The sequence below is a fragment of the Megalops cyprinoides genome, chromosome 7 (genome assembly GCF_013368585.1).
Source record: "Megalops cyprinoides isolate fMegCyp1 chromosome 7, fMegCyp1.pri, whole genome shotgun sequence".
Taxonomy (NCBI): Eukaryota; Metazoa; Chordata; class Actinopteri; order Elopiformes; family Megalopidae; genus Megalops; species Megalops cyprinoides.
The window spans coordinates 7,210,855-7,235,085 of NC_050589.1; the positions used below are offsets into that span (position 1 = coordinate 7,210,855).

The 24,231-nt window shown below is 41.2% G+C and overlaps 2 protein-coding genes across 3 annotated transcripts in view; both read left to right on the top strand.

The window, feature by feature from the left end:
• Nucleotides 1-1,467: 1,467 nt before the first annotated feature.
• LOC118780485 (alpha-enolase-like) lies at nt 1,468-15,690 on the top strand. Its single transcript, XM_036533006.1, has 12 exons — nt 1,468-1,637; nt 5,735-5,829; nt 9,423-9,518; nt 10,946-11,004; nt 11,676-11,745; nt 11,876-12,009; nt 12,453-12,675; nt 13,372-13,569; nt 13,980-14,181; nt 14,282-14,390; nt 14,624-14,682; nt 15,182-15,690. Exons 2-12 carry the CDS (start codon nt 5,745-5,747, stop codon nt 15,246-15,248), a joined length of 1,302 nt encoding a protein of 433 aa, XP_036388899.1. The 5' UTR covers nt 1,468-1,637; nt 5,735-5,744; the 3' UTR covers nt 15,249-15,690.
• A 6,777-nt stretch (nt 15,691-22,467) lies between these two features.
• LOC118780934 (arginine-glutamic acid dipeptide repeats protein-like) overlaps nt 22,468-24,231 on the top strand; it is a 165,266-nt gene continuing 163,502 nt past the window's right edge. For both annotated transcript variants that reach the window (XM_036533715.1, XM_036533717.1), the window contains exon 1: nt 22,468-22,708. The gene's annotated coding sequence lies outside the window, so the exon portion shown is untranslated. The remainder of the gene's footprint in view (nt 22,709-24,231) is intronic.

Consider the following 24,231-nt stretch of genomic DNA (forward strand, 5'->3'; position numbering starts at 1 on the left):
ACACATTGTGGATACTAAGAGGTAGGAAGCGTGAGACACTGGAATTTCTACATCCTTTCAATATTTCACATCCCACAAGCATCTCTTCACAATATTATAATTTTATCATAAGCCGTATTAATTTTTGGGATTTTTATGGAATCAGGAGTATTTTAAAGCCTTTGTAGCAGATTTTTTTCACCCTAATAGTTAATGTACTATAGACAAATGGCAATGTTGTGAGTGGACCGAGTCAAATTAATTAATCAACTAATTACTGATTTAGACTATGATTTTGCATATGACTATGCGGCCTATTGTAACAGAATCAGTGCAGCAAGTTTTCCCTACATTTTTAATTATGCCATATTGCATTCATTGCACGTTCTCTGTACAACACACGAATTCAGTGCATGAAAAACGTGGCATGCATCAGGCGCACGTGGTGGATGGTGTAGATTTATGTAATGGGAGGCAAAATGATTGATGTTTCTTAGATAAGGCGGGGCAATCGCACCAGTGTGGTGCTTCTCATCAGCATGATCTGGATGTCAGAATCACAGTTAACTAGCTCCTAAAATAAAAACCGGGTGTACTCCACACTGTAAAAATTGGCATCCCTTATTCTTCTCACGATTCCATAAATTGCATCTCGTGAGCTATTATTACCCACGCAAGGAATAAAACGGAGGGGTGTTCTCCGGTTAGATTACATGGTGGTTATCATCCTGACACATTACACTTCTTCGTATCTGTGTGTAGAGCATACGCTCACTCACTAATTTTGGAGGGATGAAACGACCACAAATGTGTTAACATCAGATGCAGATTCTGCATGTTCCATGCAAAATTGCACGGGCATGCACACGCAGGACATGTTCTGTCGATTGTGACGCAGAGGTTTGCTGCTTCCAGGCACGTACTCGGGTTTGCACCACTGCGCTTGTCTGGCACTGCAGCAACCTCTGGTAACTGAAGAAGGGGTTTCTGCAGACTGAAGAAGTGGGCGTGTCGACAAAAATAGCTCCGTGTATGTGTACATCGTGTGCACTTGTATGATTTAAGAAATTACACTACTGCAATAATAGTTTTTAACCACGAAACAGTTTTGGGAAGCCTTAGAATAGACACCTGTTTAGCGTTGCAAAATGAGCTGTGCCCCGAGCAAGGAGGTTTACAGAATATAAATGTTATTTAAACATGCTTGCTTTAAGCGTGGTGTTCCCCTGTGTAGTTAAGTAAAAGGGATTTTTAGTTTTACTAACAAGTCGTCCATGCTCCGACTTAATAGGTTACCACAAAGAGCAGTGTATGTATTGATCTACTGCAATGTGCCGTTTACCGTCAAGAAATGCCTACGACTTCCATCGATTTGGTATCTCAATTTTGAGCAACGTCAGTCAGTACAATGAGCACACATGTCTGCATCGGCACACCGTTAGCGGCGAGCTCATTGGTGAAACGCGCTCACACCCTCGCCCCGTTTGAAGGCGTGTCGTGTGAGGCATGCCGAGCCAATGAAATGGCGAGATCGCACTGCTCATGTTCCTTTCATGATCTCAAACATTGAAAAGGATCCGAACTTCACCTGATTCCTTGTCTGCCTGCCCCAGCGCGAGGAAGACGCACGATTCCACTCTTGCACCTGCTAGAACGAGGTAAGAGGATTCGACTTATTTGAGAAACAAACTCATACAGAATGATGTAACTGTAGGAAGCTACGTTTTAAAATAACTTACGCCTCATCTCCAGCAGTTCTGCTTATAGAAAAATGTCTTGGGTTGCAACACTATATAATTAGACCGTATGGTTTTGCTCATATGATGCACCGACTTTGATTAGCTGCAAGATAAAACAAAAATGTACACGTTTGTTTTCTTTAAATGATTATTAAATGGCCTTTTTGTTAGAAGTACCTGTCTTTGTGTGGAACAATGTTGTAGATGTGCTCTGGCGCTAGGGGGTAAGTTGCAGTGGATTTGACAAGGCCAGGAAAAGGGGGTGTGTTCGCTTGTAAGCGTCTTCCAATGATGTTGCTAGATAGCTAAGCTAGCTCGATGTTGTCCTTGCATCCCGCCGTACACGCTGTACTCAAAGGACGAAATGAATGCATTTGAGAGGGCAGCCAGTTGCAGTTCTCCATGTTACCGTTATCCAGACAAACTGGCCTAATGTACTTGCTAGCTAGCCAAGTTGTTCCCTGGTCTGTGACCGTCCTTTTTCCATTCTTGCGCCATTTTTTTCCTTCTTCACTCGGGTACCAAGTCAGATAGCTAGCTAGCGATGTTAGGAAACGGTTTTACACAATAGACGACAAATGAATGAATGCATGACCACCTGCTTTAATGGATAAACATCTTGGTGAGATAGCTGTTTGTTCGCGGATAACTAGGTAGTCTTTCGCGTCCCAACTGTCATGGGAGGGGACTGATTATTATAATTAAACCTTAGCAACGTGTGTTTTCATTCTGTAATTAGTTATCACTGAAATGTACAAATAGCAGAAACATTAATTTGCATGAAGCTAGCTAACTGGCTAATGAAGTCTGTTGTCTGGAAAATTTTGTCTATTTATCCACGCAATAAGTGGTTTTCTGTTTCTGTGTAAACACTAGTTGGTTAATGTTACTCATAACCACCCCATCAAACGCAGTGCAGAGAAGGCACAGTCACATGTCACTGGTGTTTGTCCGTTTCTCCTTCTGCCCTGTAGCCAGAGGCAAGTTTCCGCATGGATACGTGAAGCCATAGCATTTTCCATTGGTCCACCATCATAGGCGACCACATTGACCGCAAAGAGTGGAAAGATTGAGTCAACGAATCTATTAGAAAGGGCGAACATGAACATGGCCAGGCTTGTCAAATAAAACAAAATGCGTGAATGAGCGCTCTCCTACCACAACCTCCAAACTGTTGCTTTCACAAGGTCATAAATATGTCCACAAATCTAAAGTTACAACAAATCAGAGGGGCTGCTTGACACTCTGTTTACCCATTCAGGAGCTATCCTCAAAAACATGGTACAGCCGATGAGCTTCAGATTAGCAAGGAAATGTAGTCTTATGGGCTGCAACTTAATATACAGGAAAGTTTGTTCAGCCAGGCCTGGCACTGGAAGACATAGACATCTGTTACACAGAGGATGTAGAAGGTTGTAAAACACATGACCAGCCGCAGGTTGCAGGTTGCATTCTGTTCACTTGATCCCAACAGAAATCATTTACACTCTCACAGTGTGTAAGTGAGTTAGCTCAGACATCCCTGTCTTTTTTTCCTTATCTCAGTTCTCATCTCCATCCATGTTTGTTTGGTAATGTCTTTAGGCTAGGCATCCACCTGCCCATTGGCTGACAGTGTTGGATCCATCATCATACAGATAGTCCACATTTCCTCTGTTGTACATTTTCTTTAATTTCTCTCATTCTGTTTCAGTTAGGCACCGTAACACCTGACCTCATAAAGAATTAATGTTACAGTCAATAATACATAAACAATATCCTGACACATTGCTCCTGGGCACATGTGTGGTCATCTCATTTTGCTGTCTTTGCATCCTATACACATGCAAACACATGAAAAGGGTCTTTTTAGTGGCTGAAAAATGCATCCATTGCAGTTCCCAGTGATTATACGTAGGTTTCTACTAGATTTGCATGCAGTACTATACCAAAGCATCAAACAACAATGCTAGAGTCTGTTTTAAAAGGTTAAATAAAAATGAGTGAAAAGTACCATTATTACATTTAGAGTGCCTACCAGAGCACTATTTCCATTTCAGTCTTATTTGGCAAGATTAGGTGTCAGTGACAGTGACATTGCACTTATTCTCTTGCTAGCTGCTAAGCTTTTTTTTTTTTTTTTTTTAAACAAAAAGTTCTTTTAGTTTTGATGCTGATGTCTGAGCCTGGCCTCCCTGCCATTATTTTGTAGTTTTTCCTGAAAGTTTTGTGGATGGATGGTTAAACCCGAGTATTAGCATGGGGTTGAGCATCCCCATGGCACAGATGGGTGTGTCCCTACGCTTGAAGATACTGCAAAGAGCCACCCGCAGTGTGTACCGCCTAATGGACAGTCAAGTCAGCAACAACTGCCACCACCTCATCATTCTTACGTAATGTTCTTGTTTTGCACCACTTGCATGTCCTCTGCCTCATGACAGTTTTCACGAGGTGGGAAAAAAATGTGGCCATATTCGCTAACTGCTAACCCACGCTGTCGCAGTGCGAGTTTTCCCCCTTGTTTATGTGCACCCGGATTAGTGCAATTTATGTTTTGCCACTTGGGAAAATTTATGCCCTGCTATAGAAAGAGTCCATAAGTAGCCTTGGAGACCAACCCACCTCCGCCCACATCACATGAGCTGCATGATTCTAGTGTGGAAACACAATGTGACAAATTTATTTTGGGAGATGCACAATATTTGTAAGTACACAGATGTGTCTTCACAATGGTCAGTAAGTGAATTCATTTACTATATGGTTTTCAACACTATATACCTGTTGTGCCACATCTTGGAGTTACATGTATGCTCAAAACACTAAGCATTCAGAGATTAGCCCTAATATAGATTCCATCTCTGAACTGTGCTGGCTTTGTGATGCTATGATGATGATTTTGTCTTTTTTTTTCTCACTTGGAAAGTAAGCTGTCATTGCATTGTCAGAAGTGATTTTCTGGTTGATTCCTCATTGGTATGTCAGGGACAGATTGCTTGGACACAGACTCAGTCTGTCGTAAGTGTGATTCTGGTGTCTGCAGATGAGCTGACACAGAGAGAAAAGTCTCTCTAATGAATTGGTGTTGCCTTTCAATCTCCCACACCCTTCCGCCCCCTAGTGTAGTGAAGAGAATATGCTTCAGCTGGGACTGTAGGATACACATTACAGTATTTTATCAGATGTTCTTATCCAGAGTGACTTATATAGGTTACAGTTTTTACGTTTTGTACATTTATGCAGCTAAATATTTACTAAAGCAACTCTGGGTTAAGTACCTTGCCTCGGCGTACAACAGCAGTGCCGCAGCAGGGAGTCAAACCGGCAACCTCTTACTTACAAGCCCTTCCCCTTACCACTATGCTACACTGCCACCCCAATGGCACGCACAATCATTCCATCTCCAGTTTAGCTCTCAGTTGCCCTTTTGAGCTTTGAGTTTGCCGTGATTCTTAGACAAATTTGCCCGATTCTGTGCACCTTTGTAGATGTGAGGGGATACCAAGCAAGTTTAAAAATGTCACTAATACCTGTTCCAGTAGATCCACAACAAAACACATCAAGATGGCCTTGGAAAAAGAAAGATAAAATGCAGAAGAGGGAGCGCCAAGATGAAAATACTCATGGAAGATGATGGATTTATTAATATGTTGCCAGAGCATGGGGGTCTAATTATCCTGTCCACAAACGGCTACCATTATAAAAACGGAAATGATAAGAGAAATAGCTGGGCAGATAGGTTGAAACATTTGGTGACTGTGTGTATCCCAGAGTTATGGTAAGTATTTTATAACTAATAGGGGAGCATCAGTGACCAATGGGCAGCACTGTATGGCTTCTGAACAGTTGCAGAGCCCTGATGTGGTAACACAGAGTACAGAATCTCGACTTAATTCTAGTGGTGTGTGAGACCTTAGCTTCCCAGATTTTGCGCCATTCCAGCTGTAATGTATGTAATTCTCAGGCGTGTTAGCATGTGTACATGGTCTGAAGTGCTGGCGTTGCCTTTTCTGAAAGTCACCGCTTCCTTCCTTCTGCAGATCCAGCACCATGTCGATCCTGAAGATCCACGCGCGTGAGATTTTCGACTCACGTGGGAACCCCACCGTGGAGGTTGACCTCTACACCAAGAAAGGTACGGGCAACAGCAGCGTGCCACACGTTGACCTGTCGAAACACGGGACCGAATAATGCTTCTTGAAAACCGTAAACCCAGACAAAATCACTATGAATATTTAATGTAAAGTTAATAATTCAGGCCGCCCTTTGGTCCGGCGGTGAAAGGAGGTATAACTCCCTTTAGAATGTAACGTGACGCTTTATGTATGGAGTCTGAAGCGACAATGCCGAGTAACTTGAGATTGGGAGAGAGGCCATCAGATTAATATTCTTAAATGTCTGAGGCCCTGCTGACAGAATAACAAAGTGTAATAGCCCCAAAACAATTGATGTTCTGTTTGCAACATGTGAAGGCCATGGCTTGTTCCTGTCCACTGGTCCGAGCTCCCTAGCGGGTTTACAGTACCCATGAAACTGGAGATCAAGTGGTAATGGAATAAAAATAGCTGATGTAATTTTACACTGCTTGGGCTGCAACACATTTCTGCAGTGATTTGCGCTGGGGGACGTTGAGTGTCCGAAGTATGTATCTTATGAAGCTGTCAATAATGCATGTGAACAGCAGAAATGAAAACCATTCTCTCAAATGGATCGGCTAGTGAAAACACAACTGCGGATAAGTAATTGATTAAGGAATCAAGTGATCACACTCTCGGAGGGTATCTTCTGTCAGTCTTATTGCTACATCTCACCAAAGTCGATTTTTGTATATCTTTCCCAATAAAAAACCATCACAGAGCTGGAAGATTTCAGCTGAAACCGTGATCATGTAGAAGAACATTAAAGCAGATGCATTCTAAGGAATGCATTTCTCTCTTAATGAAAAATTTCCTTCATTTTTTTTCATGCCCTACTGCCTAAAACAAAGCTTTGATTGAAAGCTTGGCCATTAATGACAAGGCCATTAATTAAGTAGGGTGCCTAATTGATGTTGGAGTGAGATTATAAGATATCTGAGTGTTCCTTTGAGTGGGAATGCCCCCGTTTCAATGAAATGGACAAAAAGAAAGAATGCTTTACTTGTCTGGGAAGTTTTTCTCACTGACTAGCATCTCATACAGGCCATAGGTTTCCTCTTAAATGAAGGACTCTGCACAAGCCCTTGTGTTCTACTATCTGCCAAAATAATTTTGGCATCTCTTTCAGTGGCACAGAAAAGAACAGTGGAAGTGAAAGATCAGTTGAAGAGCACCGTTCAAAGCTCAGTTTGCTGTTTGTGTAATTGCTGTTTACTATTTTCAGACCCAGAACAGAAGATTAATCCTGATTAATCGTAATGATGGCTCGTAATGATGTCCCTTTTATTATTGTGAATCGAACAATACAGTCCTATTGTGTAGGCCTAATGAATGAATGTGCTATCAGTGCTTAAACTGACAGTTTTCTGCGTAAAGGCTTCACTAGACTGGGTCTGGAAACATAAAACATTTTTGACCTTGTGCAAAACAAATTCCTGGAAATGGCAAACAAACTAAGTATCATAACAGATTAAATCATTAAAAACAGGAGATGTTGATGTACCATAGAGTACCATTAATGATATCGGTAATCTTTATCATAATGTTAGCTATCTGGGGGTTTCATGCATTTTCCCGTATTTCCCGCCACTTGGAGGAATTGATGAAATTGATGTCAACTGCATGGGAGCTCACTCAGTTGTCTGGCAGCAACTGCGGCTGACATTGGGCGTTTCCCCACACAGGAGGTTGGCATGTAGGGGGACGAAGGGAGAGGCGTGTGGCCTTCCCTGCAACAGCCCCAGCCGTCACTATCACATTTTGTTGCATAATACACAAATCGCATTGTGAGGCATTATATTACATTACATCATTTAGCAGACACTCTTACCCAGAGCGACTTACATAAGTTATACTTTAAAAAAAAAAAAAAAAATGTTATCCATTTATACAGCTGGACATTTACTGAGGCAATTATGGGTTAAGTACCTTATCCAAGGGTACAACAGCAGTGCCCCAGTGGGGAATCAAACCGGCAACCTTTCGGTCACGAGTTCTGCTCCGTAACCACTATGCTGCACTGCCACCCCAAAGCATATGTGACGATGAAATAAATCTTAAATATTTGTTCCTCAGATCAAGTTTGTAAGCAGTTACAGTCTTCTTATTTTCAAACCCCACCCGCCCCCCTCCCAAATGGCTGTAAGGAGTGAGAACATTCTTTTTTTGTGCTATCAGTATTGACAACAGAAGGGTAGGTCCCGAAAGGATACTGTGCTTCTTCCCGTCACGTATGACTGGGGCAGGTTCTACACTAATTCCATCTCTGTGAATGTAGAATCTGTTGGCCAACCATAAGAGCTTGATTAGTGTGACTGGTATCACTCTTTATTATTCCATTAAATAGCACGACAATGTAAGTCATCCAAAGTAGTGATATGGATAAATAATGCACACATCTAAGTTGATATTAGTTCCCCAACATCGTAACAGTCTATCTCAGAGCTGCTTGGCCACAAAACCACGATTCTTTTGATTGGCTGAAAGGATTACAGGTGGCCTCACAAAGGTTTCCTTGGGGCAGATGATTTGTTAAGCCCTGGCTCATGGCTCAAATCTCTGGTTAAGCTCCTTTGTCCCTCTTGATCTCCAGACCCTGACACTGCATTGACTCTGGTTTACAGTGAGATAAGCACCGAGAATGAAAGCTGGGCCCAGATTTTCCACACACGGCTGAGCCGAAATGGGCCTCTTTGGGTGCGTGTGGATTCTGCCCCACATGCCTTTGGTGACAGGAGTTATTCTGTCTGTGTCACAACGCCACATGCTTTCGTGTGTCGTTTCACACTTAGATGAGCCCTTCTTTCAGCCACACAGATCTTGCATAATGGGCAAATACCTTTGCAGGTCTGTCTCTGATTGGATGTCTCCCAGTCCTGTCACTCATTCTTTGACACCTCTACTTGCTAATATGCAAAGATGGGACTGGAGGGTGAATTTGATCATACTTATTGTATTACTACAGAAAATACTGCCTCCATCTTAAATATTTAGGTTATCCTTTTGATTAGAGATGGGTGAATCCATCCCTGAAGAGCTATAGTTTTTTTGTTGTGCCTCTTCATTTTTAGTCTGAAATAATAATTTGGAAACCATCATCTTGCCTTCTATCAAACACTTGTTAACTTACAGGTAACAGGACTGTGGCCCTACATTACTAGAATTGTTAAACTATTTTATTTACTGGCTGATTATTACATTACATTACATAACCTTCATTAACCAGACGCTCTTATCCAGAGTGACTTCCGGCACAAAAGAACAGAAGTGTATCTATTCAAGTTGAATGAGCAACAGTGTTAAACCTGGCTAACAGCACTCCCAGACCAGTGAATGAGAGCATAACACTATTCGCATACTAACACAAGTTAACTTATGCAAACTGACTAGACAGCCTAGAAACTAAGGGAAGCCAAGTACGCTACTATACATCAGTCATTGGAAGCCTACAAATTAATTTTCTGCTGTTCATTTCCATTGTTGTCTGTTGATTAGGTTATGTTCAGGTATATTTGTGTCTTTTCCTTTTTCTAGCATGGTGGTGCAAGAATGCCCATGTGTTTAATACATTTTATCATGTCTTCCCTCTCAGGTCTTTTCAGAGCCGCTGTGCCCAGCGGTGCCTCCACTGGCATCTACGAGGCCCTGGAGCTCCGTGACAATGACAAGTCCCGTTACCTGGGCAAAGGTGTGTTCCATGCACTTCTCCTCCTGGCAGACAGGTGTTTTACCACACAGAGAGAAGACAATGTCATATCACCTACTGTAGATTTTTTTTGAGTGTCCCATTAGACAGACCAATACATTAACTGTTGGGCAGTCAAAATTCAAACTACTGATTCTATATTCAGTTCTCAGTGATGGTGGCTTTTCAGCTTTATCAGTTTTTTTTTATTGCTTGAAACTGAAGCAATAACTAGTAGCTGCCATTTAGCACAAGCAGGGAGATATAAGGCCTATTTCTGTTTCAACTCCACAACCTTTTATTTGCTTTAGTAATTTCTGTGTTCCTTCCCCATGTTTTCAAGAGCCTGTTTTCCATGGTTGGATCTGGAACCAGGTGGATCCGTGAAGCACCGGTTCTGTGTGCATTTCCACTGCTTTGTCTGTTAAGCCCCGTGAGAACTGTAAAACACCGAGCCGTGCTACTTCAGCTGGTACTAGCTAACTGGATCCAGGAATGTGGGCAGAGCTGTCAGAATGCATGACCATGTTGCTCTGTCAGCAGCAGATATTGCCAGGCAAAAAAAAAAAACAGCTGCTTAGTGGACATTTAGCCTAGCCAGAATGGCAGAGATAATCATCTCACTTGGACAAGCAGACACTGTTGAAACCCAGACAGTGGGACCTAGACACCGGGGAGAGATTCGTTTCTTGTAAACTATGGTCGTAGTTAACATTCTGGAGATGAGTAGAATATATTTATTACTGTTTGCAACTTAGGAGCAAACATTTCTCCATCAGCTTATCTTTCTGTTCATACAGTAAAGGTTGCCAGCCATCTTGATGTAGGAGTTTTGATACCCCTCAGCCTCCTCTGATTGGCTGGTCTTAGTAGTGGGTGGGGCTTCACTGAAAAGGGGGAACTGGAATCCTGCCGTCTTTTTGGTTTGTGATTGGTGGTTCATTGTGCTGGTTCCATAGTTCCACCTGGTTCTGGTTCCGATGGTGAAAAGAGGGTTGCCTGTGTTCTCATTTTTCCTTTCTTCCCTTTTCACTCCATGTTTTTCTTCTTCTCTATCAGGCGTGAAAAAAGCTGTTAAATATGTTAATGAGTTCTTGGCACCAGCTTTGTATCATCAGGTAATCAAAAAGAGTGTGGGAGAACACAAACGAGGGGTAAAAGCTTAAAAATCTCTCAAAAGCATGACAAATCAGTTTGGCTTGACCACTAACTCAATTAGGCATTCATAGGTGATCACAGATGTTTTTTAAATCCCAATAACATCTTTATCAAATCAATAAAATTTCCCCACCTCACACTTATTCTTTCTGTTTGTATGTCTCAGTCCCCATTTATCCCGAATGAAAAGGTGTTGCTCTGTGATCGTCTAGTTTTGCCTGCTGCGCGTTTCTTTTCCCTGGGTCAGTGATGAATATGCTTGTTCCTTGCAGGTGTCTCAAAAGCTGTTGAGCATATCAATAAAACAATTGCACCTGCCCTGGTTCGCCAGGTAGGAACATTTATTGTTTGACTGACGTAACATGTATTATTGTGGGGGAAACAAAAAAATTGCAAAATGTTGTAGCATATTAGCATATTAGCAATTCTTGGGCTGTTATATCATGCTGTCTGTGCAAGGGCTCTGTATTAAATACATGTCAAGCACTTGACTGTAATGACAAAAATCTCTCTGCAACTAACAGCCTTCAGATAATTATAGAAGGAGTATGTATTTACAGAAATATGTATTTGCACAAATACATAAATCAGTGCTTTGAAGAAGCTTACCTTGCTGATTAACTGGTAGTGTCTTAAATGTCTTAAATTATAAAATCAGTCAGTGCGCCACCTTTTGTATTTCCTGTGATGTTGGAGAACTTGACTATAGGTTACAAAGGCCACCAGTGTTCCGTTTCACACAGGGGGTGTTCAGTGAAATGCAGAGTTCCTGGCGGCTGTGAAAGTGCCCTTGGAAATGTAACGAGATGGATCACCTAAATCATACAATCTATATTCACGATAAAGTGAATGTTTATTGAATGTTTAATATGACTGGTGATTGGAACAGAATGTCCTTGTGATTTAAAAAAAAAAAAACAAAAAAAAAAATCAAAAGGTGCGGCACTGGGCTGGCTTCACCATCCTGCCTTTACACCCAACTGACGAGTGTTCTCTCCTCAGAGCGTTTCTGTCCTGGAGCAGGAGAAGATCGACAAGCTGATGCTGGACATGGATGGTACTGAGAATAAGTGTAAGCAAAGATTTCTGGTCATTCAGGGTGTACAGTTCACTTCAGCCTGTGAAATGTAACATGTACCTTGTGTTTTGGTATGGTTTTGTGATGTTTGGAAAGCGTATTCATTTTACTTATCAAATTCCAGCCAAGTTCGGTGCTAACGCCATCCTGGGCGTGTCCCTGGCCGTGTGCAAGGCCGGTGCAGCTGAGAAAGGCGTCCCCCTGTACCGCCACATCGCTGACCTCGCTGGAAACCCTGAAGTCATTCTTCCGGTTCCTGTACGTCGTGGATAGAAACTACTTTACATTGCATTACAGTACATCACATTACATTGCATTACATTATATTATTATCATTTAGCAGATGCTCTTATCCAGAGTGACTTACGGAGGTGACAATTTTTACATGTTATCCATTAATACAGTAGGATATTTACTGAGGAATTCTGGGTTACATACCTTGCCCAAGGGTGCAGCAGCATTGCCCCTGCAGGGGAGTGAAGCAGCAACCTTGCAGTTACAAACCCTACTCCTTACCACTATACTACACTGCCACCCCGACTTAACGTGGAAGTAGTACGCGTGGCTCAGCTTGTAATTGAATGTGCAGGTTTTGCCATGCTCCCTTTTTGTCAGTTTGAAGGGGGAATTTAGATGTCTTTGTAACCTCTTTACGTCCTTGTGCAGGTACTTTATGCTCTCTTCACTTGTCTGATTTCAAGGCCTTCAACGTGATCAACGGTGGTTCCCACGCCGGCAACAAGCTGGCGATGCAGGAGTTCATGATCCTGCCCGTGGGCGCCAACAACTTCCGGGACGCCATGCGCATTGGCGCCGAGGTCTACCACAACCTGAAGAACGTCATCAAGGAGAAGTACGGCAAGGATGCCACCAACGTTGGCGACGAGGGCGGCTTCGCCCCCAACATCCTGGAGAACAAGGAAGGTGAGGCAGACGTGGCGATACACTGCACAACTACTTTGAAATAGTTTCATAGTCAGATCAGAACTAAGAATTATGGGAATGTGAGTCCCTCTGTATACATTAATAGCATACCCCATTTGCCTTTATTTCACTGCATCAGAGTATAAGGCAGGACTTAACAACACGGGAATATCCACTGCGTTCAGCTTTAAGTCACACAAGGCACGTGCAGCCAAACAGCAGGGCTGCCTTAGCTCCTGTAGGCCCTAGCCCTGCTGTACATGCCTCTACAGTGACAACAGATGGTTTCCAAATTAACACCCTAATGTAATACTGTAAAGCAAATTGACTCTCAGCCACTGGATGAGCCACCTGAAAGCTGGCCCAGCTTCTAGAGAGGGAGGCTTAAAGGGCGAGATCTGTCAGCAGCTGCCTCTCCAACTGTTGATGTAATAGCAGCAGGCTCTCTTCAAGCATAGTTCCCATAATGCATTTGCATTATAATTATAATGCGTTTGTCATTAGCAACTACTTCCGTTCATTTCTGCCTTCCAGGAAACTGGGAGCGTTTTCTCTGTATAGTTTACCACAATGACTGGGCAGACAGAAATTATGTTTCAGAGGGATTGTGTTTCATAATTTTGATAGGTAAGTAGCACAAGTAACTTTCACAGAATAGTGTAATCATTGACGGTTCCAATTACTCCTCGTCCCCAGCTCTTGAACTGCTGAAAACTGCCATCAGCAAGGCTGGCTACACCGACAAAATTGTGATCGGCATGGACGTGGCCGCATCCGAGTTCTACCGTGACGGGAAATACGACCTGGACTTCAAGTCCCCCGACGACCCCAGCCGCTACATCAGCTCTGACAAGCTGGCCGACCTCTACAAGAGCTTTGTCAAGGATTATCCTGGTCCGTTTCCCTTTTTCTCTTAATACAGCACATTCTAATAGTTATGTAGTTATCAACCTGAAGCCCAATCAGCACAGATTGCATCCGCCGACATCCTGCAAAAGCAGGAGTGCTTGAAATAAAAAATTATCAGAAGGAAAAATAACCCATTTTCAATCATGATACGACAACAGACATCCTATGTGAATAATTGCTTCTCCAGCAGTTGATACCATAGTTGCAGGCATGAAACGCGGGCAGTTTTTTGTAGTTCTTTACAAGAGAAGCTACAAAATATTTTATAGGCAAATAATTAAATATTTTGGAGTGGTTCATGGACACTTGTGTGCAGCTGAGATACATTGTAGATGGTTTCTGCATATGTGATGTTCTTTCTCATGAGTGAGTGTGCTTCTGTTGGCTCTACCCAGTGGTTTCCATTGAGGACCCCTTTGACCAGGACGACTGGGAGGCGTGGTCAAAGTTTACCGCCAACACCACCATCCAGGTGGTGGGAGACGACCTGACGGTGACCAACCCAAAGCGCATCGCCAAGGCCGTGACGGATAAGGCCTGCAACTGCCTGCTGCTGAAGGTCAACCAGATCGGCTCCGTCACCGAGTCCCTGCAGGCGTACGTCACCCACCAGGCCTCTTTGCTTTGATTCGAGACAGATGGGAGTCCCCCCACAATGAGAGCTGACTTGGTATCTTCCTCTTGTCCCCCACTGCAGCTGTAAGATGGCGCAGTCCAGCGGTTGGGGCGTGATGGTCAGCCACCGCTCAGGGGAGACTGAGGACACCTTCATTGCTGACCTGGTCGTGGGACTCTGCACTGGGCAGGTATGGGAGGTTTAACACCTGTGTTTAGTTGTGCCACTGTTATACTAGTCTCTTCACAGTCACAGTCTCTTCAGAGCATTCCTGGTGAGATGAACGGAACATGAAGCCTTGTTTACTTCCTGTTTCTGCTTATTATTTCCTTGATTTGTTTGAATATAAATAATGTGGGAAATTGATACTCTGAAGTATACCCTTGCCAACAAAAGAATCAATGAGCATCTTTGTCCTCCCAGATCAAGACTGGCGCACCTTGCAGATCAGAGCGTCTGGCCAAGTACAATCAACTTCTCAGGTGAGGGAAGGTGTTATTTAATAAGCGTACATTCTCACATCTTTAGCCTAGCTCTTTGGCACAGTGTCTTACTGTAATCCCTCACATCTCACCGAAACAGAGACCAGGCATTAAGCAGTAATGTAACCTGTCTGATATTTATGAGTTTGAATGGGTATGTTCTTATATGTCAAGTTCATAAAAGAATTTTACCATTATATTTACATTTACATTTATTCATTTAGCAGACGCTTTTATCCAAAGCGACTTACATAGGTTACAATTTCTTTACAATGTTATCCATTTATACAGCTGGATATTTACTGAGGCAACTGTGGGTTAAGTACCTTGCCCAAGGGTACAACAGCAGTGTCCCAGCGGGGATTGAACCAGCAACCTTGCGGTTACGAGTCCTGCTCCTTAACCACTATGCTACACTGCCGCCCTATATATCCTTCTACTACAGCAACAGACTGTTTAGCAATTGCCCATTTTTAAATGTTGTTAAATCATACCGCAGGATTGAAGAGGAGCTGGGAGACAAGGCTCGCTTCGCCGGGAGAAATTTCAGGAACCCCCTCAACTGAAGAGGCAGTCTCCCCTGGGCCTTTGTGTTTACAGCGAGCATAAAGTCCCGCAAACAAGCCACACTCGATCGCTTGTCCTAGAGAGAAAGGCAGCTGGAATGGCATTGAAAACTAAGGTCCAAGTCTAGGCTATTGCAAGGAACTTCCACGATCATGTAACCTTTCACTGCCCCTAGGCTTCGGCATCTGAATAGCACTGGTCCTTTAAATGTTCTTATTGTGTGATAGGTCTTAGTTGGGTTTTATTCGGTTTGATTATTGTTGTACCTTAAGTTGTAGTGATTCCTGTATTATGAGTGTTTGTTTTTAGTAAAGAGCTAAGTCTGCTGTAGCGCTGCCCGAGGCAGCAGAGTTTGTGCAATGTGTCGCCTTTCTGAGAAATTATACTGTTGCTTGTACGTGTGGCAGAACCAAGAAATAAACCTTCCTGGAAACAGATAAGATGCACACTGTTCTTGTGTAGTTTCATTCTTTTAACCCCACTAAACTCTGTTATTTGCACTGTCTGTAGTACAGGACACTATAAGTAGTTGGTGTCATTGCATCCCTAATTCATGATACTCTTGTCTTCTGAAACCCTGTCGTTAGCCAATGGTCTGCTTAAAAGCTTAAAAACTCTCACTCTTACCGGCCATTCTGAAGGGGCTTGTCTCTATCAGAGGCATGTCAGGGGAATTTAGAAGGACGGATTGGCATTCAGAACATTTAAACGTTTCTGTTATTTGTTAATGTCCATTGACCTATTTCTATTTGTAATTGTAAAGCATTTACATAACCCTAATACTAATTGTTGCTTCTTTTTTGATAGAATCAGGAACCTTACTTTTATTTACTAGAGAGATTACCTGAGTTCTTAAACTGGATTAGTTTTATTATGCAGGAGTTTCCAAGAACATGTATACATTTATCTATTTATTTATCTAATAAATAGATAAATAAACCAAAGTAAACCAACGTCCTGACTCATCCTGGTTGTTAAAGACCTCATTTTTGGCATCCTTGCCAAAATACTGAATCTGGCTCTTTGCTCTGAATAATGCCCTCCTTCTCCACCTCATGAGGTGTGCCGAGTGTTCTGGCACAAAATGGCTGCCATTATTCTCCAGATGGATGCTACACATTGATGGTGGCTGATCTGAGCCATACCCATGTAAAATCCTATGAGATCTTTCAAAGGTACTGTATAATTCCACCCATCCTACAGCAAATCTGAATTTTGGCTTCTCACATTTTATTTCATAACTATTTTTATTTGACAGATGTCCTTGCCCATTATTGGCTAAATTGATCGCTTTATTGTATGTTATCTGGATCAGGTTAAGGACCCCGCATCAGACCTAAAATCAAACCTGCAACCTTCTGGCTGCATTTCCAATTCCTTACGCACAACATTGTCACACCCCACTATGTAGAGAAAGTCAAACAAAAGAAAGAAAAGTAAACATCAGACCTGTGTTTTCCTCATTCCTGACTAATCTCTAAAGTTAATCTTGGTAGTCTGCAATTAAATTCACGTTTGAGGCCAAGAACAGGATACATCTGACAGCTATATGCAATGTTATTTGTAATCCCATGAGGAGTAATAACACACTGATGTGGAAAAAGTTTCCACTCCTGCTACTAAGGGTCCCTCGAATACCTGTATCAGGGGCGCTTCCCTGGGCTCTGACAGCTCCCACTAGAGGCTGTTAATAATGCAATGGGTATAACCAATCAGACAACTGCATATTCATGACATGGCTGTCAGGTGAGTCCCTGCTCTGCCAACCAAACTTGAAGGAAACCATGCAGGACGTTATAATCTAAGAATCATATTCATTTCTGTTTCACACAGGAAAAAGATCTCATGATTAATTATATCTAAGACCAGTATGCATGAGATGATTAGTAATTTGTTAAGATTTTATCAGACCATTTGAGGTAAATATATGGATATTAAAATCAATTATTGTCAATATCAATATGTGAATATTAAAATCAATCCCTTTGAGCAGGGATCAAGGTGGGTGGTTTTGTTCAATTAAAAGGGGCATTCAAGCACAATTGAAAAAAGCTTGCTGTAGTAACATTTCAGTATTTTAAATAGAAAGGTCTCTGCTTCCATATAAAGCAATTGTAAGGCAATCTGTTTTGGTGGTTTAATTCTACTCTCAAAGCTCAGAGGCATTAAAATGCTAGATATACTAACTTGCTGGATCATTGCTTGGTACATCACATTTATTTTGCAGTTTACAGCTTTAGGATTATCAGTCCTTCAAAAATGTCCAAAATAAGGCCTGTCCATTTATGAATTGGGGAAGGGGGTCATTATCAAGCTTCCAACATTGGGCAGTAACCAAGATAATGTTGGGAGAATATATTACTATGAGTGGCACAATTTTGGATGTGCCTGTCCGCTCCTTTGACTCTCAGCCACCCTGCTAATGAGGTGAGACCCTTTAATCATATAGCAGATGTATCCCTTAGACATGCATGCAGGTACAGTGCCATCCTCTCACGTGCTCCCCTTCTTTCTCCAAATAAATCCTTTCAGGATCACCATGCGCCACCTTGTGGTTACACACTGGCATAACTTCCTCTGGAATAATGTGCAGTGCCTCTCTTTCCTATTTTCATTGTAACACTGAATTACAGTGCTAATACTGGATGGTGACTCCTATTTCCCTGAAAGTTATATAAACCTATTTAAATGTTTTTTGAATGTCATTTGTTAAGTCATTTTAGTAAGAATATGGTCATGCTGGGGTTTGTAATCATTCTCAAGGAGGAACAGACTTTCACTTCTTGCCAGTTTTCTCAAGCTGATGTTGTTAAAGCGATCCTGTGGTAAGATTTAAAGGTATTTGAATCTTCCTGTTCCAGCCCACCTTTAGTTATTTTATGAAACAGGTCAAATTTCTTCTAAAGAGAACTGTCATTATGAATGACTAGGATGGGCTGAGATAAGCTATTATTTTGCCATAAATACATCAAGTATCATCATTATGTTAATGTTAAAAAGTGTACTGTGACAGCCTCTGGTATGAATCCAGTCAGGGTTTCTATAAGTTTGTCAGAATGAGAAAATACACACATAGGTACTCAGACAGACTTAGAGACCTTGATTCTGGTTTGAGTGGGCAGCAATTCAACAGATTTCACAAAAGTTTGTTTTGTATTATTTATTATTTGCTTTTTTCCTTAAAAAAACTGTAAGTCGCTCTGGATCAGAGCCTCTGCTAAATGACAGTAATGTAGACCCTGAATAACCCTCAGTCCTCCAGAATTATTTGCTTATTAAATCACATGGACATCATAACTTTTCAAATACACAAAAAGCACTCCTGTAGACTGTTATTTATTATATATTTAGAGAAAATTTGGATATGACTTTTGCCTTCATAGATACAGCAACATACTGAACAGGACTGGTTTACATCTGACAGCAACGTTGTTTTCTTGCAAATGCAAAAATATAATTGATGCAATTGTTGAAAGTTGAAAGGAAACAGAAGAAATACAGATACGGATACACAATTTGGCTTCTGAACCTCTGTCCTCTGTGATGCTATTTTCCTGTAGTTTCCAGAGCAAGGCTTTGAAAAGCATTTTTACCGCCCTCTGTTGTTCAGTTTTGGCTCTACATGTATGCTTTCCAAAGCATTTCAAAAATGTTTTATTTGAGCTGGAACTCACAGGCCATTGTTCTGAGAAATTTACAATAATCTCCTCACTACACACTAACCTATCTACAAAGGCACTCTGGGTGTTGTTATCTTTCTTAAGTGTTTGTCCAGATAATTTCTTCATATTTATTGTTTCATCCATTTATTGTTATGTCCACATAGGCCATTCTGTGTAAATCAGTTATTTTGTGTTGTAATATCTTTATAGAGTGGATTTCCTATTTAAGTTTGGTGAGAGGATATCCAAAATAAATGAAAAGTGTACTAGCCTCCTTATGAGAGAAACACTATTATTTTGCACACTTAATTACTGCAATTTTAGACAAACAGACAATAGGTGTTTTCTTCCACGTGTTTCTTTTTCATTGAATGTAAAGGTTAAAGTAAATGCCTGCAATTACATTTACATGAACACATACTGAATAATCATGAGGAGTTTGAGTGTGTGTGTGTGTGTGTGTGTGTGTGTGTATGTGTGTGCTCATACACACCCCTGGGAGGGGCATTGCAGACATTATGGCAAAGCTCACATCCTGGTTTGTGTGCTGAAATCTAGATTCTGAGCTGGCTTTAATCTCATTTCTCAAGCCTTTTTATTCTGCTCCTATTATAAAAAGTAATAAAAAATAATTAATATTATAATAATACATTGATTACTACTGGCTTAGCATCCATTGTATTGCTGCATTTATTGTGTAAAGGAAAGCACATAATATCATATTTTTGGAATGGCTGCCAAAACAACGTATCTTTGCAATGGAAATTAGGCTGAGGCCATCTGCTTGGTGTTGGCAGGGCTGGTGAAGGTATTATGTTTGTAGAATACCTATTAAACATGTATTCTTTTTAAGCTGCAGAGAGAAGGTTTCATGCCGATTCCTTTGGGTGGGCAAAACCCTGTATTAATAATCTACTTGTTCCTGTTGTTTTCTCTCTGATTACAAAGCCTCTGTGGATTTCCTTCTCTCGCTCTCTCTCTCTCCTACCCTCTCTCTCTCTCTCTCTCTCTCTCTCTCTCTCCCTTTTTTGCAGAATTCTCAACAGCACTTCTTTACCTTCGGTGAGAAAATCCCAGAATCTGTTTTTTATTTCCTCGATTCATCCAGCTTGTCATCTTGCAATAAAATAACAAGCCATCCATTGCCAACGTGGTGTCTCTGGGCAGGTCTCCTGATGCCTTAATCATGATGAGAAGAGAAAACAGCCACCTCTGATCATTACACCACACCAACAAACCATTTTTCTCACATTTTTATTCCCTCTCCAGCAGTGTAGTGTTACAGCCTGCCAGTTTGTCATTTGCTCTGCTCCTTTCCACTGTGCAGCAAAATAGCCCTCACATTTGCAGAAAATGCATGCCTTCATCATGCTGTTACAGGGCTGTTGAATCTTATCCTCAATTTACACCTACTCTCCATGTTATCAAAACTCAAATGCAATTAAAATGATAATGGATAATGATCTTAAGGAGTGTTCCTCCTTCATACATTCAAGAAGCCTTCGTTGTCTTCATGGTGATATCTCTGCAGATGTCAATTATGTGTATTTACATGCCTTCAAAGCCCATTGTACCTTATGATACTGTACACTTTTGAGGAGATAAATAGTTTGGCTTGCTCACTTACTTAGAGCTGCAAATTTGCATCCAGTCTTCTGAAGAGCATACAGGTGAAGCAGATTTACTTTTCTGATGGGCCATGAATGTAAATAATGTGTATATATGCAAAGAACCACCCGTGAAATCTGAAAGAAAAAAGCTAAAATAAGACCAGATGGTGCCAGAGAGTTCACAGCTCATTTCCTCCACTGCTGAGATTTCTCTGTAGATAAGGAGCAGACACCGCGTTTACTAAACATACAATTCTGCAAGATTGCCAGCTGTGAGCAATGCTGCCATTACTGCAAAGCACTTGGAATATTTCAAAGAATACCTACTGGATAGACGTGAATCTAAAGGTACAGGTCGTATGGTACTCTCATAGCTTTGTAGCAATTTTGTTTACAGTACACTAACAAATGAGAAATAATTAGCTTAACAATTGCTTGTTTTAGTTTGAACTATTGCAGTAATCAGATAGATTGACCCCTGACTGGCAGTGTCCCATGCTCACTCCAAACTGCGGAGCTGCCATGAACCTGGGCACATTTTTGTAAGTTCTACACATGCAAAGATTAACTGTAGAGAAATGTTTTGTTAGTAGAGATATATTGATGGCTCCATATCAAGCTCATCACCCTGAAGTGTAGAGAACGCTGTGCTCATTTAGGACAGACCTAAGAGCTGAATTTACCATAGTAAGTTGCCAAGGTTAGTGGGGTGGTATAGTTTTGCTCACTGCCATCCCTATTAAAGGACATCCTTACATTTATTTATGCAGCACCTTTCATACATTGCTGTAACAGTAAGTGCCTAACAGAAGTAGTTGACAATTTAGGGAAAAAAAAAACGTTCACAGGAAAGGACAGAATAAAAACAAAGAGATGCGATACATAAAATTGCAACTAAAAAATAAAAAGTAAAATAAAACACAGTACTACATAATAATAATAACAGTAACACACCACAGTCGACTCAGTGATTTGTTGAAGTGAAATGCATTCTAGGAATCTTTATATGCCGTGTGCTCCGATTCAACTGAGCAATGAAAAATCTAGAATGACGAACAGTATTAGTGAGCTAAAACGTCACATGTCATGTTAACACGTCATGCGTACCTTGTTTCAGCTCCAATTAATACACGAATAATGGAACACAAAAGGAAGACGTTTAAATATTAAAAGCTAGTTAACTACCAAGAGGCGAATAAAAGCTAGCATAGACAGAAAGGTAAAATATATTCCTGGTGACATTTTTCGTTGAGATAACGGAAACGAAACAGCTACCTGAACACCGGTAGCTTAATAAATAATGTTGCCAGCAAGACTAACGAGCATATAGCTTGTCGAGTACGCATAGCAACTAGCTAGCGTTGGTTCGCCACTTTTTACGCGATCTCACGGATAGACTTTCTGGCACACTAGACAGCGAACTATCTTACAGCAAGGATTACTTATTGGGCGGATCTTGAATTCGTAAATAAGAGACTAACTAGCAAGCGAAATTCCTAATTTCTCACGCTAGTGGAACGTAGCTGGGTAGCTAGCCAATACCCTTCTTGCAAACGGGCTAATTAACCAACATTGTCCTACGTTGTGTATGAATGGTCAATACAGCCATTCAAATTAATTATTAATGAACAGCGCGTACAACCTCTTAATTAACATTTATCTTGAAAGAGGCAATCAATAGCTAGTTCGCTATCTAACTGGTTAGCAAGCAATAAACTCTTTCGCGTTAATATCAAATACCTGTCTATTCAACACATTACAGACACACACGCTGTCTAGCCACTCTCCCTTTTAAATCACAAATTGATAATCTTCATTGGCTGGTATTGTGCCAAAAAACACCAGGGTAGCCAATCAAGGTGTACGACACTGGAAGGTGGGCGGAACCTTTTTCTTTTACACCATTCCCCTTCGCAGGAAGGTGGTCTCAAGCTAGAAGTGTCTTTCTCTGACTGAAGAGGGAGCGAAAAAATCCCAACATTGATATTTACTCACACTTTATTCAGAACCATAAATATTTATGACAGAAAACACGAATGATCAAGAGCGATCGCTTACGTTTATAGAAAACACAGAAGTGGTAGCTGCACACTTTTCCCTACACTTAACGATTCCACTGCCTCCTGTTTTTTGTTGTTGCAGCCAGATCTCAAACAAAAACACTGATGTTGTAGAACAAGATAAAAGGTAAGTTCAAATGGCATCATATAAAAACCCAGTGTGTGCACAATTGGTGTTTGGGAACATTGTAGTGGATTGTAAAGTATGCCTTTTTAAAATGAATTGTGACAGTCGCGAATGTCAAAGACAACGGCCTTTAGCTAAATAGCGTGTGTGCTGTTTAGCTACATTATCAATCCAGCTAGCAGCTACAATTTAACAAGTGGTGCTGTGATCTAAGTGGAGTAGCCATATAGCTAACTATCTAATGCTAGTTGGTCAGGGACCCTAGAGAAACTATTGTCGAATGGTTCTCAACAAGCTAACTGGCTATCTTGCTACAACCAGCATTTTAATGTTAGAATAAAGGCTTGTAATTACTGAAAGGGTCTTGCTTGTCTACTCGTGACCAGTTTCAGCCGTTATAGTTAGATGGCTATCTAATTAATTGTAACCTTAGGTACTGGTTAGGTATCCAGTTGCTCTTTGGTTATATCACTCATTCTTAAGTGTAGTGGAGACTACATTCTTTGGAATGTTTGCATATTTTCGGTTAACAGCCTTTAACAATAGCAAAATTACGTGTCATTAACAAATATACCGTTAGATAGCTAACTAACATCAAATGGCTACCTTGCTAACTTAACTACCGTTGTGTAGATTGATATCATTAATATGTGTGGTAACGGTGGTATGAAATTTTGTCCTTTAAACTGGGTTTAGGCAATGCCAGTATATCATGGGAAACTAGCTGGTTAGCTAATTGGTGTGACAAAATATACATTTCATAACGCTAGTAAGCAAGAGACTCATTGTTGCCATGTTGTAGCTACAGAGCTAATTGGTGGGCTAACTTGCAAGAGCAAAGAAAAAAATATTGCAGGCTTGCTACGTTAGCGAAGTTATCTGAGGTTCGTTTGCTTTTGATCAGATAGCCAATGTTTGTGCTGTAAATCGCCAGATTTTATGAAGTGGAATGACTGATTCGTTTGCTGCTTCCAGCTATTTGGCGAGCTAGGTGCTCCTCTTCATAAGTAAATCTGTGTAATTGGTCTAGACAGGAGATTACAGCTGATGAAATGTAAAAAAAAAAAAAAAAAAAAAAAAAAAATCCGCGTCAATTTCATTATTCCAGAGCTATCTTGGCAGATAAATTTGTCAGGTTGTTTGGTAGTTTTAAAGCTACATGTTGCTAATATTAAAAGCAGGAAACTGGATTCTGAACATGGCTGCGTTGTTGAACCTCTAGTTAGCTAATTATATATTTGTCTTTCAGCATGGTAGACAGGCGCCCTAAGCAACCGATTTGGAGATATCTGAACAAAACGGCGTTGTGTTCAGCAGGAGTGTCTGTTGTGAATGGCTGTATGCACTTCCCGTAACCCCACTCTGTCACACGCTGCGTAGATAGTCAGGTTTGCCATTGTGGTTTAGCTACATGAGAATCTTATTCAAAAGTGCTGCATGCATGGATACATTGCACCTTTGTTCCAAGCTCCTAATGCGGAAGGTCCGAAGTATATCAATCCACGTCAAAGAGGGGAGGGGAA

What these genes read in the sequence shown, in the direction of transcription:
- LOC118780485 (XM_036533006.1), top strand. Translation starts at nt 5,745, where the DNA reads ATGTCGATCCTGAAGATCCACGCGCGTGAGATTTTCGACTCACGTGGG. An exon ending in TGACCTCTACACCAAGAAAG is followed by an intron (nt 5,830 to 9,422) that starts GTACGGGCAACA and finishes CTTCCCTCTCAG; the next exon opens with GTCTTTTCAGAGCCGCTGTG. An exon ending in GGATGGTACTGAGAATAAGT is followed by an intron (nt 11,746 to 11,875) that starts GTAAGCAAAGAT and finishes ATCAAATTCCAG; the next exon opens with CCAAGTTCGGTGCTAACGCC.